Raw genomic sequence first — 15,370 nt, forward strand, 5'->3', positions numbered from 1 at the left:
TATCAAGAAGGGGCCCCGGGGACCAGGTTCATGGACTAGGGGTGCCATGGGGGATTTTCTTTTTTTTTTTAAGAAAAAAAAAGAAAAAAGAAAAAAAAATAAAAAAAAAAAAAGAAAAAAAGGGGGGGCCGGGGGATAAAATTTCCCGGAGGGATGAAAGGGCCGAAATCTCCTCCCGCCCAAAAGGACTGCACCGCTAGTAGCGCCCGATGGCATGGAACCCGGCCCCCTACCCTTCCTTTCCAGTAAACCCCGCAATTTGGGGTAGCAACCTCCCCCCCCTCTGCCCAGCTACCTCGGGGGACCCAAAAGAAGGGGGGCCCGGGTACCGGGGCCAAAACATACCTCCTTCCCGCCACCACCAAAAAAAGGTGGCTTAAACTACCCTGGACTTGGCAGGCAATGCAACATCCCCCAATGAAAAGTAGGGGTGCCATTAGTACACTAAGAGAAAACACCAAGTGTCTGGGGCCCAAGACTGTTCAACAGCTTCCCACCAGCCATAAGGAAAATTACCAACAGACCACTGGATGTCTTCAAGGAGGAGCTGAATAGATACCTAAAGTCCGTGCTGGATCGGCCAGGCTGTGGCTCATACACTGGACTATGTTTGGCCAGCAGTAACAGCCTAGTTGATCAGGCCCTGATCCACCAGGCTGCCTGGTCATGGACCAGGCCGCAGGGGCATTAATCCCTGGAATACCCTCCAGGTAGACTCCAGGCAGGTAACGGTTGTGAAATGGCTAGAGATTGCAGCAAAATAATCTGAGAATAGAAGTCCTCTATATGATTTGGGAGGTTATGTACATACTGTGGACCATACAGCAGTGTGTGCCTGCTCAGTGCCCTGAACATCAACATGACCAGGGACCCAGCAGAAAACAATATCTTTGTTTTTGCTAGAAATGGAGAGCAACCAAAGTTGATATAGTCATTCTTGAATTCAAATGTGTACAAGAAACTAATTTTTTTTATTTAATTCATATCCAAATCAGGTTTTTGCATTAAAAATTATATTCAGGAGAACCCCACTTATACAGCAAGCTAGGTTCCGGGCTGCTGCTGTAAAACAAAAAATCACTGTAATGTCAATCATTGCCTTTTTCACTTTCAAATGCATATAAAAGCCTGATAATATGTTTACACTATCATATATTAAATGAGCAATAGAGCTAGACCTGAAAAATGAATAGACAGCATACACATTACTTACCTTTAAATATTTTCATCCTTAGCTTATAGTGAGTGAATGTATTTATTGTAGAAAGTCTTGAATTAGAGAAGAATGGGTATAACTGAAAACTGCTGTATTTGCAGTGCTGTAAATTCAGTAGGGCCTGCCTGTATTAGCTTGTAAAGAGACCTATGGTATCAGTGAGATATTTTGTGTGAAGCCAGAAGTGGAAGGATTGCAATCCTGTGCCGAGATCAGCTCTGGCCTCCTGCCAAATGATTTATTTTCATACTTCGGTCGGTGATATCTTTGCCATTTATAAATGAAATCACACAATTTCTTTTCAGAAAATTCAGAATTTCCTTTACAATACAGCAGCCTTTTGCATTACATTCATGCCAAATTTTAATGTACAGATTTTTGTAACAATTTTTTTTTTTTTTTTTTTTTACATTTTTCAGATTTTTTCTCTTATGAAATAAACTCAAATACTGAAATACAAAAGCCATTCTATTAAAATATGTGTATTCCATTTAGAGAAATTAATCTGAGAAGTTTTAGTTGCCCTTTTTTGTCATAACATGTGAGTGCTGCCATATCAAAACAATGAGTTTCGCTTTTTTTTTCCCTCGTCTTTTTTCAATCGATTTCCACCAAAATGTCACCATTAAATGGGAATGACATGACACATATATTCATTAAAAAAATCATGAAGTTTGGGCAGTTAGGAGAAAGTAGGGTTACTATGATATTTTGCACCCTCAAACCATGCCACCACAGTAAGGTGACCCAGAATTGAGGGGAATAAACAATGAGCCCACATCCTATCTTCCATTTATCTACATAAATGTATTATACATGCAACTACTTTACATATTTAATTACAGGATAACAAAGCTCACAAGCCAAAAATAACACATAATTAAAATTGTATCTCCTAATTTGACTCTGCAATTATGGCACACCAAGGAGCGAGTGCTTGACATGAGAGGGACAATAGAGAGTTATCACCCAATAGCTTTATTAGGTAGGAGGCCCAAAAATGTGCACAAGCAACACTTTGGTTTACACACCGAGACTACTACCTACAGTATTTGCCCAGCTTAATATTTAAGCTATTCGTTTTCAACTGCACTTAATTTTTTTTTTACATTTCGCTGTGCATATGAAGAATTTTTGTCTAAATAATGTAACATGAATTAAAAAATAAAATGCCAGAGTTGATTACACCAAAATTTTCATAAGAGTACAGAATTTAATTCATACATACATACATTAGGGTATCATGAGCTGAGAGCCTTGCCTTTGATGCCACTAGAGCAGTCTTAACTACACAAAATCTTTCCTATGAACTATTACTTGTCTAATGCAAACTCAAAAGTGTAATTACATGAATATCTTATTACAAAATGTAAACATACAATATCAAATAACTACGGCACTTGTATGTCAACCTGACGCTCTGGCATATGATCAAGAGAAAATCAGCTATTAATTCCCCTTTGCTACAAATCTACTTTGAATGTACCATTAAATCTTGCTGATCTCTCAATAATGTGAAAATATATGAGCAAGTTAATATTAAGAAAGTGAGAGCAGTATTACTACATCATGTTGCATGGCTTCTTCAGCTGCTTACTGCGGCTGCAGAAGCTACATCACACGGCATAATACTGGTTCTTTGCTTTTATTTATACCGGTAGTGTATTATCTACCTATCATACTGTTATAAATCTGAAAGGCAGAAACTCAAAACAGAAAAGTAGCACTACACGTCACTCTGAACAAATCAGAACATCTTTAACAAAGTCACCAATTTTAGCCATTGAAATACTGTATAAGAAAATATTAATAAAGAATTTTAAACAAGATAATCTTTTTAATATTTTCAGCCAATTACTTTGACAAAAGCACAAGTGCTGCACAGACCCCATAACTAATTTCAACCTTCACTTCTGACTGGATGGATCAATAATGACAGTTCTCAAAGGTAATTACGTATGTGCATCAATAGCTAAGGGGTACATCTCATATCAAGTGTATTATGTGACATGTTCAATTTTGATTTATAGTATTAAGACATCTCTGGCAATGACCAAAACAAAAATATATATAAGCTAATAACATATCACTGAAAAGTGGTATCAATCTTGTACATCTTATTCTATGTAAGAGTACACCGACATGTTCAGATATTTAGACAAATCTAAACAAAACCTTTACGAAATAAAACATATGTATTTCTTTTCTATAAAAAATTAATGAGGACATTTTCTTCAATAAGCTATTGCCTTCTGAATAAAATTAATCTTTCTTTGTAATTCTTTAATTCAGTATCATGAGTATCCTAAGTTCAACACATCTATCAAAACATTTTTTTTTTAAATCAAAAACAACTGATGTAAGTAAGAACACAATGTACCATGAATTTTGATAAAATCCAAAATATACAGATCTTGTCTTGCTCTCTATCCAAAAATAGATCACCCCTTTCAAGAAATAGTCTGCATTATATGGTATAGTCTCCTCTCTTCATAAAAACATGGAAGCAATTAGGAGGATAGAATTTTTAATAATTGAACATTTATGTCACATTAGTAGGAATATTTGTACCATCTAACATTAGCACAATTTTACATATTTTCACAACCCCTTAGTCTGGGCCATACAATTTAGCTACTGATACTGAAAACAGTAGGCAAGAGATACCTCCATAAAAATCTGAAATACAGTATTAAGACAAAATGTTGTAGCAACATTCAATATTCACCACCAACCTCTTGCCCCTCTGCCACCTCTCCTGCCCCCTCGTCCTCCACCATATGATTCATTCCCATGATAGCCTCTTCCAGATGGGCTATATGGAGATCCATGCTGAAAGTCCCCGTAACGGCCACCCTGTTGATGTCCAAAGTTTCCTCTGCCCCTACCCTGCGGTGAATGAAAATTGGAACCTCCACGACCCCTTGCCCTAAAGTTATGATGGCCCCCATAATATCCCCCACTGCCATGCTGAGGACTATACCCACTTCCTCTATATCCCCCGCCTCTGTTATTATAACTATGGGAATTACCCTTGCCACGTTGTTGATTAAATTCTTCATCTAAGCTTTTCATAACATCTATAACGTTACTTTCACTAAAAGTGCGACTATTATTATAATCCCTTCCTGTATGTCCTCTCCCTCCAGCTTTTGCCACAACTGTCTGGATGCGCTCTTCCCCTGTATTCTTTTCTTCGTCTACTTTCTTGAAATCTTTATACCAGCCTCTCACTTTATTAGAGTCTTTGGACTCGTCACTAGCATCTCTATTTGAATCATTCTCGGACTCCTTACGAGTCTTGGTAGGTCTGGATGGGGAGTCCTCCAAACCATCACTATCTACAGACTTTCTCTTTTCTGCTCTCTTTATATCAGATTTCAGAGCTCCAGTGTTACCAATGACAGACAGTATGGCACTTACATCAATCATTTTTGAATTATTAAGTTTTGTCTCACTAGCTTTTGTGTCAGAGGTTTTACTATCTCCTTTTGTCTGTGATGCAGCTGAAGTTCCTGTTGTTTGTGATGCAGCTGAAGCTCCTGTTTTTTGTGATGCAGCTGAAGCTCCCGTTGTTGGAGGTGCAGCTGAAGATCCCGTTGTTGGAGATGCAGCTGAAGCTGCAGTAAGCGATGCAGCTGAAACTCCTGTTGTTAGCGGAGTGGCTGAAGTTGTTGTTACTGTTTCAGCTGAAACTCCTGTCGTAAGTGATGTTGCTGAAGCTGCTGTTACTGATGCGGCAGAACCTGTGATTGAAGTGACAGTCTTTGTGGCTTCAGCAACAGTACTGACAACAGGACTTTCAGCTTTTGCCTTTTCACTGCCATTTACCTTTTTAGGAGGATCGGTTTTATTACTTTCTTTGGTCGGATTTTTCTTTGCACTTTTTATTTCACTAACTTTTTTATTACTGTTTACTTCTTTGCCAGAGTCATCACTAATATCCATGTCATCTTCAGTATCTGAAGCACTGATGTCCATGTCTGACCCTGAGTCCAGATTCTGTTTTATTCCTGATTTTTTCACTCGCAAATCTAAATCGCCACTACTTGCAAACAAGGACTCAATAGAAGGTGGTGGAGGTGTTGCCTTTGACTCTGCTGAATGGTCCGACAGAAAACTATAATCGTAGCAACGGTAATCACTGTCTGTTCCTTTTGGTTTGATACTAACAAGATTTGTTCTATGGTCACTATCCTCTCCTTCTGATACTAATTCACGCAAATTGCTTCGAGGCGGTCCACAAAAAGCTGGGGGTAGAGGAGGAGGAAGCAAGACCCCTGAGAATCCTTTCTCAAAAGCTGGAGGGGATGATGGCGTATCTGAAGTGAGTGCTTCCAACTCTTCGTTGCCAGGAGGCTCGCCCCAGTTGCGGTCGTCTGACTCATCATCATTCACATCCCCTGGGTTACTATACTGTTCATAATCAGACCAACTTTGGCTGAAACTCCTAGAAATTATTTCATACTCAGCTCCTGGTCCACCAACACCTTCATTTACCATATCAGGAGGAGGTGGAGGTGGTGGTGGTGGTGGAGGAGCCCATGGAGTTGGATTTTCATAAGGTGGATACGGCGGAGGCTGTTCACTTGGGGTTGGTGGATACACTGGTTTAGAAGATGTATCAGTCAATGAGTAAGACTGAGAGTAAAGTGGTTTGGGTGTATATGATGTGGGAGCACTGACAGGCATTGGGGTATAAGGAGAAGGAGATTCAGTAGTGGGTGGGTTACTCGGGGGCAAGGGTATGGAGAGGCTAGGAGGTGGACGGGAAAGGTCTGGAATTGAAGGATTGGGACCAGGTGTGGTGGAAGGTTTGGAAGGCTCATAGGCAGGAGTTACAGGAGATGTAACACTGCTGCTAGTACTCCCACTTCCTCCACTGGATTTGCTAAGATAGGCCTTTCCAAATGTGTCTAGAAGCTCAGCAGCACTCATAGGCTTCAAATCCTGAAAATATTCATACCATAAATATATAATGAAAAAGCACAATAGAAGAGTCAACATACACAGCTGCAACAGTAAACTTTTACTGGTATTGTACTTCATATATCTATATATTTCTAGAAATGAACCATATATAAGGAAAACTTTACTCTGCAAATCTGGTATATCAAAATAATACAAGATGCAAAAAACAATATTAAAATGATATACACAAACATTTAACTAGCCCTTCAAAAATACCTCATATTTATTTTAAAAAGACTGGTCATTTCCCACCAAGGCAGTATGACCAATAGAGTGAAAAAAAAAAAACATTCACCAATACTTGTTTCCTCTGTCTTTCCAGAACTGCAACATCAGAACTTGATTTCAAAAATGCAGTCACTGTACTTTTCAGCTTCAACACTCGGGTTCAGCTAAACAGTTTCCTTGAATCACTTCACAGTTATTACCGTTTACACACTTCAACAGCATGTCAAATCCCAAAACTTTGCCAGCCAATGAAACAATGGAACCTCAACACAACCTTGCTGGGTGCTAAATTTTCCCTCAAAAATTTCTTCACACTGTCCTTCCAACCCTTTTGTGATATCTCACATTCCTCCCATCACTCACATTTATTCACCATCTAAATCAATCAAGAAAGCGCAAGATCTGTAAATTAATATTTTTGGGCGAGGAGAAAAGAAAACAATTTTTGTAAGAGCAAACCCAAAATAAAAACTGTCACAGCTACATCTGAAGCAAAATTACAATAAAAGATCATGTGATAACACTAAGAAATGATAGAACACTTAATTAAATCAAGAATGACTGGACATATTGATGAAGTGTGAGTAAGGTAACACTTATGAAGGGATTCTAGGAAACCGTGTAGCTGGATTTGGGTCCTGGGAGTGGGAAGTATAGTGCCTGCACTCTGGAAGGGCATCTGCACTGTACTGTCAGCTCACTCTGATCTAAAGCACTTATAAAAAGAAGTCCACTGGCTGTCCAAACCCATCCAATCCTTCCTGGGTCTACCCCTACACTTTTCCTCCACCCCAAATTTAAATACCCTCCTAGTCATCCTGTTTTGCTCTAGCCTCTCTCAGTGCCCAAACTTCCTCAACAACCTTGCACACTCTGCATGATATTCACACCACACATTGCCCTAAAAATGACAAGCTACCTCTATACTGTAGCTATAACTATTATATTACTACCATTTTTTTTATGGGCAGTACAGTATATTATTTACCTAATACATATTAATAATTAATACTGTTTCATAGCTTTATTTTTTGTCTGAAAATCTTCCTGCAACACTGTGTATAAGACCACATAAGCTACTACACATCTTACTTTTCCAGTCTCAAATCTACCTAATATAACTTCTGCAAACAAAATTATAATAATAGAGTTAACTACATTACTAAATGTACAAGAAAAAACTTTTGTGTTTCTTAAAAAAAAAGCTAACTCTTTACTAAATACATTATTACCTTTGGAGGTTGAACTGGAGAGTCATATGAGCTAGTAGGAGTATGAGAGTATTCCCGATCTCGAGATTTATGACGGTAGTCGCGCTCAGACTGCGCACGGTCCCTGCTACTACTCCTGTATATCTCCCGAGATTCCGAGTTGCCATCACGGGAGTCTCTGGAATCCCGAGAGCTTCTTGAATTTCTGTGTTCCCTTAATGAGGCGTAATCCCTTCGGTCTCCAGAGTCTCTTTCCCAGGAGTCCCGGACATTGTGAATTTCCTGCAGCTCTCTTCTTTCATCAACATCTCTAACATTTTTCGAGTCTCGCACATCCCGCCCTTCTCCATTATCTCTTGACTCCCATGTTTCACGGGCTTCGTACCCATCTAAAGAGTCTACTATGTCCCATACTTCTATTTCCTTGACAGGTTCATCGCGTTTCGGTGAATGAACATCCCTAATCTCTTGGGATGATGATGATTCTGAAGATGACTTTTTTGGGGATGGATCAGCTTTCCTGAGAGCAGCCAAACGACTCTCCAGATCTCCGCCAGTTCCAAGAGCCTCTTTGGCAAGTTCGGCGAATTTTGACGAGTTAAAAAATGATTCCAAACCTGGAAAATCAAAGTTTTCATTTAGTAAAATCATTTTATTACACAGATATTAAATCAGTTACCGAGTGATGATCAAAGGAGATATCCTTGTCCTTAAAGCCACTACTGTACAATGCAAGAACCTCGTTAATAATATTTTAAACTCATTTCTGAATTTTATGAAGTGGAAAGGCACGTACATAGAAATGATAAGAAACATTGCGGGAAGAAATTGAGTGACACTTGAATGTAATATTGCAATACCTGCCAAGAAAATGTGACAATAATCAATAATCATGTCAATCAAAATCCACAATAAACACCAGCCATCCCATGTGTGGCCTCTAAAGTGGAAGTGAGCTTTCACAATAGGGATGTAGGAAATTATAACTCAGAATACTTACCAATATATAGAATAACTAGTGTATCTGTGTGTGGCTTGCTGGAGACGCCAGACTCTCCACTAGCCCCACAATGTAATCCGGTTAAAAATACTCGAGAGCTACAGAATTGCTCACTATCCTGACACTCTTAAAGTACCTTACCAACTCACCTGGAGAGAGTTACGGTACATATAGGTACCTTATGCTATATTCATGGATGTAGAGATTCCCTATTCCAGAATCTTCCAAAGGATTCGTGTTTTTTTTTTTTTTTTAACAAGTCGGCTGTCTCCAACCGAGGCAGGGTGACTCAAAAAGAAAGAAAATCCCCAAAAAGAAAATACTTTCATCGTCATTCAACTCTTTCACCTCACTCACACATAATCACAGTTTTTGAAGAGGTGCTCAGAATACAACAGCTTAGAAGCATATACGTATAAAGATACACAACATATTCCCCCAAACTGCTAATATCCCGAACCCCTCCTTTAGAGTGCAGGCATTGTACTTCCCATTTCCAGGACTCAAGTCCGGCTATATAAAAATAACCGGTTTCCCTGAATCCCTTCACTGAATATTACCCTGCTCACACTCCAACAGATCGTCAGGTCCCAAATACCATTCATCTCCATTCACTCCTATCTAACACGCTCACGCGTGCCTGCTGGAAGTCCAAGCCCCTCGCCCACAAAACCTCCCTTACCCCTTCCTTCCAACCTTTTCGAGGACGACCCCTACCCCGCCTTCCTTCCCCTACAGATTTAAATGCTCTCCATGTCATTCTACTTTGATCCATTCTAAATGACCAAACCACCTCAACAACCCCTCTTCAGCCCTCTGACTAATACTTTTATTAACTACACACCTTCTAATTTCCACACTCCGAATTTTCTGCATAATATTTACACATCACACATTGCCCTTAGACAGGACATCACTGCCTCCAACCGCCTCCTCGCTGCTGCATTCACAACCCAAGCTTCACATGCATATAAGAGTGTTGGCACTACTATACTTTCATACATTCCCTTCTTTGCCTCCATAGATAATGTTTTTTGTCTCCACATATACCTGAATGCACCACTCACCTTTTTTCCCTCATCAATTCTATGATTAACCTCATCCTTCATAAATCCATCCGTTGACACGTCAACTCCCAAGTATCTGAAAACATTCACTTCTTCCATACTCCTCCTCCCCAATTTGATATCCAATTTTTCTTTATCTAAATCATTTGATACCCTCATCACCTTACTCTTTTCTATCTTCACTTTCAACTTTCTACCTTTACACAAACTCCCAAACTCGTCCACTAAACTTTGCAATTTTTCTTTAGAATCTCCCATAAGCACAGTATCATCAGAAAAAAGCAACTGTGTCAATTCCCATTTTGTATTTGATTCCCCATAATTTAATCCCACCCCTCTCCCGAACACCCTAGCATTTACTTCTTTTACAACCCCATCTATAAATATATTAAAAAAACCATGGTGACATTACACATCCCTGTCTAAGACCTACTTTTACCAGGAAGTAGTCTCCCTCTCTTCTACACACCCTAACCTGAGCCTCACTATCCTCATAAAAACTCTTTACAGCATTTAGTAACTTACTACCTATTATATATACTTGCAACATCTGCCACATTGCTCCCCTATCCACTCTATCATTTTTTTTTTTTCAACAAGTCGGCCGTCTCCCACCGAGGCAGGGTGACCCAAAAAAGAAAATCCCCAAAAAGAAAATACTTTCATCATCATTCAACACTTTCACCACACTCACACATTATCACTGTTTTTGCAGAGGTGCTCAGAATACAACAGTTTAGAAGCATATACATATAAAGATACACAACATATCCCTCCAAACTGCCAATATCCCAAACCCCTCCTTTAAAGTGCAGGCATTGTACTTCCCATTTCCAGGACTCAAGTCCAACTATATGAAAATAACCAGTTTCCCTGAATCCCTTCACTAAATATTACCCTGCTCACACTCCAACAGATCGTCAGGTCCCAAGTACCATTTGTCTCCATTCACTCCTATCTAACACGCTCATGCACGCTTGCTGGAAGTCCAAGCCCCTCGCCCACAAAACCTCCTTTACCCCCTCTCTCGAACTCTTTCGAGGACGACCCCTGCCCCGCCTTCCTTCCCCTATAGATTTATATGCTTTCCATGTCATTCTACTTTGATCCATTCTCTTTAAATGACCAAACCACCTCAACAACCCCTCTTCTGTCCTCTGACTAATACTTTTATTAACTCCACACCTTTTCCTAATTTCCACACTCCGAATTTTCTGCACAATATTTACACCACACATTGCCCTTAGACAGGACATCTCCACTGCCTCCAACCGTCTCCTCGCTGCTGCATTTACCACGCAAGCTTCACACCCATATAAGAGTGTTGGTACTACTATACTTTCATACATTCCCTCCTTTGCCTCCATAGATAACATTTTTTGACTCCACATATACCTCAATGCACCACTCACCATTTTTCCCTCATCAATTCTATGATTAACCTCATCCTTCATAAATCCATCCGCCGACACATCAACTCCCAAGTATCTGAAAACATTCACTTCTTCCATACTCTTCCTCCCCAATTTGATATCCAATTTTTCTTTATCTAAATCATTTGATACCCTCATCACCTTACTCTTTTCTATATTCACTTTCAACTTTCTACCTTTACACACATTCCCAAACTCATCCACTAACCTTTGCAAATTTTTTTTAGAATCTCCCTTAAGCACAGTATCATCAGCAAAAAGTAACTGTGTCAATTCCCATTTTGAATTTGATTCCCCATAATTTAATCCCACCCCTTTCACGAACACCCTAGCATTTAATTCTTTTACAACCCCATCTATAAATATATTAAACAACCATGGTGACATTACACATCCCTGTTTAACCCTTTGACTGTCGCAACCCCCAATCCTGAGGTGTCTCCTGGTGCCGCAAAATTTAAAAAAAAAAAAAATTATTTTTTCTTATGAAATGATAGAGAATCTTTTCCCGATTGTAAAGACACAAAAAAAAAACGAAATTTGATGGAAAACTGACGGAATTACGCTCTCGCAAAGTTAGCGACCTCGGCGATATTTACAAATCGGCGATTTCGCCCACTTTGAGCCCTATTTTCGGCTAATTCCATTATTCCAGTCGACCAAACTCATAGCTATTTCTTCAGAACTCCATTTTTTCCATCGAATGAGTACAAGAAACTGCCCATTTACCGATTTCAACTACCCAATAACATGGTCAGAAATTTGCAATTTGGCCAATTTCACGAAAATTAAAAAATATGACAATTTCAAAATAAGGACCAGAATGAACAATGCAGTCATTCCTGGCTCTAAAATAACATTTTCTTTGTTCATCAGTCATGTCTCCAGGCCCCTGTGATATTACTCTTGCTTTTTATTTTGAAATTTTATTCAAACAAAAAATACAATATTTACTGTTATGTAGACTACTGCAATACTGTAATAATTGTAAAAATTACATCAACCAATTCATGACTGCATATTAGAATGGCTATTTGGACATTTATTGGACAATGACATCATTTGTTTACTTTTGAACATCGGCAAAAATCAAACATTTCCCGTACTTTGTGCTCCATTTCCAGGTTCTTTTTATAGTAAAATTAATCAAAATCACCTCTATTTCTATAATATAGTTTCCATTCTATCAAATGAGACCAAGAAAACGAGAATACAACCATAAATACTATACGAAAATAGACCACAAAGTCGGCATTTTAATTAAAAAAAACGGTCGGAGTTCTTTTTTTCTCATTATGCACTGCATGCTCCAGGATTTCTTTTATATGGTGCACACTGACCACACAGACCGATTCTCTCACATGTGGGCCTACCAGCTTTCTCCTGCCTGATTGGAAGCCGGTAGAATTTATGAGTATATATACGTCAAACACGGTACCTCGTAAACGTATATATACGGCAGCGACAGTCAAAGGGTTAAGACCTACTTTTACCGGGAAGTAGTCTCCCTCTCTTCTACACACCCTAACCTGAGCCTCACTATCCTCATAAAAACTCTTAACAGCATTTAGTAACTTACCACCTATTCCATATACTTGCAACATCTGCCACATTGCTCCTCTATCCACTCTATCACATGCCTTTTCTAAATCCATAAATGCAATAAAAAACCTCCCTACCTTTATCTAAATACTGTTCACATATATGCTTCAATGTAAACACTTGATCTACACATCCCCTACCCACTCTGAAGCCTCCTTGCTCGTCCGCAATCCTACATTCTGTCTTACCTCTAATTCTTTCAATTATAACCCTACCGTACACTTTTCCTGGTATACTCAGTAAACTTATTCCTCTATAATTTTTACAATCTCTTTTGTCCCTCTTCCCTTTATATAAAGGGACTATATATGCTCTCCGCCAATCTCTATGTACCTTCCCGAGTCTACACTATAGAACTTAGGGTCCCATAATTAATGCTGGAATTATCATGTGCCTTTATTCTACATGATTATATTTTACTGGCTGCCAAGGAATGTTAACCCTTTCCCTGTCTCTTATGCAGATCTACATTACTGATGCCAGTGTCACTCAAGTAGATTTATGTTTTATACACAGCACTCTCAAATATCCTGTGAGGGATAAATTTTGGTCTAGACATGAGAAAATTGGTCTGTGGTGAGTGTGCCCCATGCTGTGCATAAACAAACTTTATTTCTATAAAGTGGAGTACAGTATATTATACAATTAACCCGTAAACGGTCCAAACGTATATATACGTTTTTTCAACATTTGAAAGTATGTAAAAAAAGTAGAACTTTTTTGTTTTTTTGCATTTGAAAATGTGTAAAAAAAACTTTGATCTACTTTTTTTTTTTATATTTCAAAATATGTAAAAAAACGTAGATCTACTTTTGTAGCACTACACATGTGAACGTAGATCTGCTTGGACTGTTTACGGGTTAAGGTGACTGACATTTTTTTTTTTTTTCAACAAGTCGGCCGTCTCCCACTGAGGTAGGGTGACCCAAAGAGAAAGAAAATCCCCAAAAAGAAAATACAATGTACTTTCATCATCACTCAACACTTTCACCTCACGCACACATAATCACTGTTTTTGCAGAGGTGCCCAGAATGCAACAGTTTAGAAGTTATTTATATTTTATTATCACACCGGCCGATTCCCACCAAGGCAGGGTGGCCCGAAAAAGAAAAACTTTCACCATCATTCACTCCATCACTGTCTTGCCAGAAGGGTGCTTTACACTACAGTTTTTAAACTGCAACATTAACACCCCTCCTTCAGAGTGCAGGCACTGTACTTCCCATCTCCAGGACTCAAGTCCGGCCTGCCGGTTTCCCTGAATCCCTTCATAAATGTTATTTTGCTCACACTCCAACAGCACGTCAAGTATTAAAAACCATTTGTCTCCATTCACTCCTATCAAACACGCTCACGCATGCCTGCTGGAAGTCCAAGCCCCTCGCACACAAAACCTCCTTTACCCCCTCCCTCCAACCCTTCCTAGGCCGACCCCTACCCCGCCTTCCTTCCACTACAGACTGATACACTCTTGAAGTCATTCTGTTTCGCTCCATTCTCTCTACATGTCCGAACCACCTCAACAACCCTTCCTCAGCCCTCTGGACAACAGTTTTGGTAATCCCGCACCTCCTTCTAACTTCCAAACTACGAATTCTCTGCATTATATTCACACCACACATTGCCCTCAGACATGACATCTCCACTGCCTCCAGCCTTCTCCTCGCTGCAACATTCATCACCCACGCTTCACACCCATATAAGAGCGTTGGTAAAACTATACTCTCATACATTCCCCTCTTTGCCTCCAAGGACAAAGTTCTTTGTCTCCACAGACTCCTAAGTGCACCACTCACTCTTTTTCCCTCATCAATTCTATGATTCACCTCATCTTTCATAGACCCATCCGCTGACACGTCCACTCCCAAATATCTGAATACGTTCACCTCCTCCATACTCTCTCCCTCCAATCTGATATTCAATCTTTCATCACCTAATCTTTTTGTTATCCTCATAACCTTACTCTTTCCTGTATTCACCTTTAATTTTCTTCTTTTGCACACCCTACCAAATTCATCCACCAATCTCTGCAACTTCTCTTCAGAATCTCCCAAGAGCACAGTGTCATCAGCAAAGAGCAGCTGTGACAACTCCCACTTTGTGTGTGATTCTTTATCTTTTAACTCCACGCCTCTTGCCAAGACCCTCGCATTTACTTCTCTTACAACCCCATCTATAAATATATTAAACAACCACGGTGACATCACATATCCTTGTCTAAGGCCTACTTTTACTGGGAAAAAATTTCCCTCTTTCCTACATACTCTAACTTGAGCCTCACTATCCTCGTAAAAACTCTTCACTGCTTTCAGTAACCTACCTCCTACACCATACACTTGCAACATCTGCCACATTGCCCCCCTATCCACCCTGTCATACGCCTTTTCCAAATCCATAAATGCCACAAAGACCTCTTTAGCCTTATCTAAATACTGTTCACTTATATGTTTCACTGTAAACACCTGGTCCACACACCCCCTACCTTTCCTAAAGCCTCCTTGTTCATCTGCTATCCTATTCTCCGTCTTACTCTTAATTCTTTCAATTATAACTCTACCATACACTTTACCAGGTACACTCAACAGACTTATCCCCCTATAATTTTTGCACTCTCTTTTATCCCCTTTGCCTTTATACAAAG

At 39.4% G+C, this 15,370-nt stretch overlaps 1 protein-coding gene across 5 annotated transcripts in view; it reads right to left on the reverse strand.

The window, feature by feature from the left end:
• Positions 1-2,037: 2,037 nt before the first annotated feature.
• The window catches only part of LOC128694317 (uncharacterized), a 42,717-nt gene continuing 29,384 nt past the window's right edge, over positions 2,038-15,370 (reverse strand). For 4 of the 5 annotated variants that reach the window (XM_053784406.2, XM_053784408.2, XM_053784405.2 and 1 more), the window contains 2 exons: positions 7,648-8,243; positions 2,038-6,166 (listed from right to left, as the gene is read on the reverse strand). In XM_053784406.2, coding sequence (XP_053640381.1) covers positions 3,941-6,166; positions 7,648-8,243 — 2,822 coding nt within the window. In that variant the 3' untranslated portion in view covers positions 2,038-3,940. The remainder of the gene's footprint in view (positions 6,167-7,647; positions 8,244-15,370) is intronic. The other variant, XM_070093680.1, reaches the window with a different exon arrangement.

The sequence above is a fragment of the Cherax quadricarinatus genome, chromosome 43, assembly GCF_038502225.1.
Source record: "Cherax quadricarinatus isolate ZL_2023a chromosome 43, ASM3850222v1, whole genome shotgun sequence".
In the NCBI taxonomy this organism is placed as follows: domain Eukaryota; kingdom Metazoa; phylum Arthropoda; class Malacostraca; order Decapoda; family Parastacidae; genus Cherax; species Cherax quadricarinatus.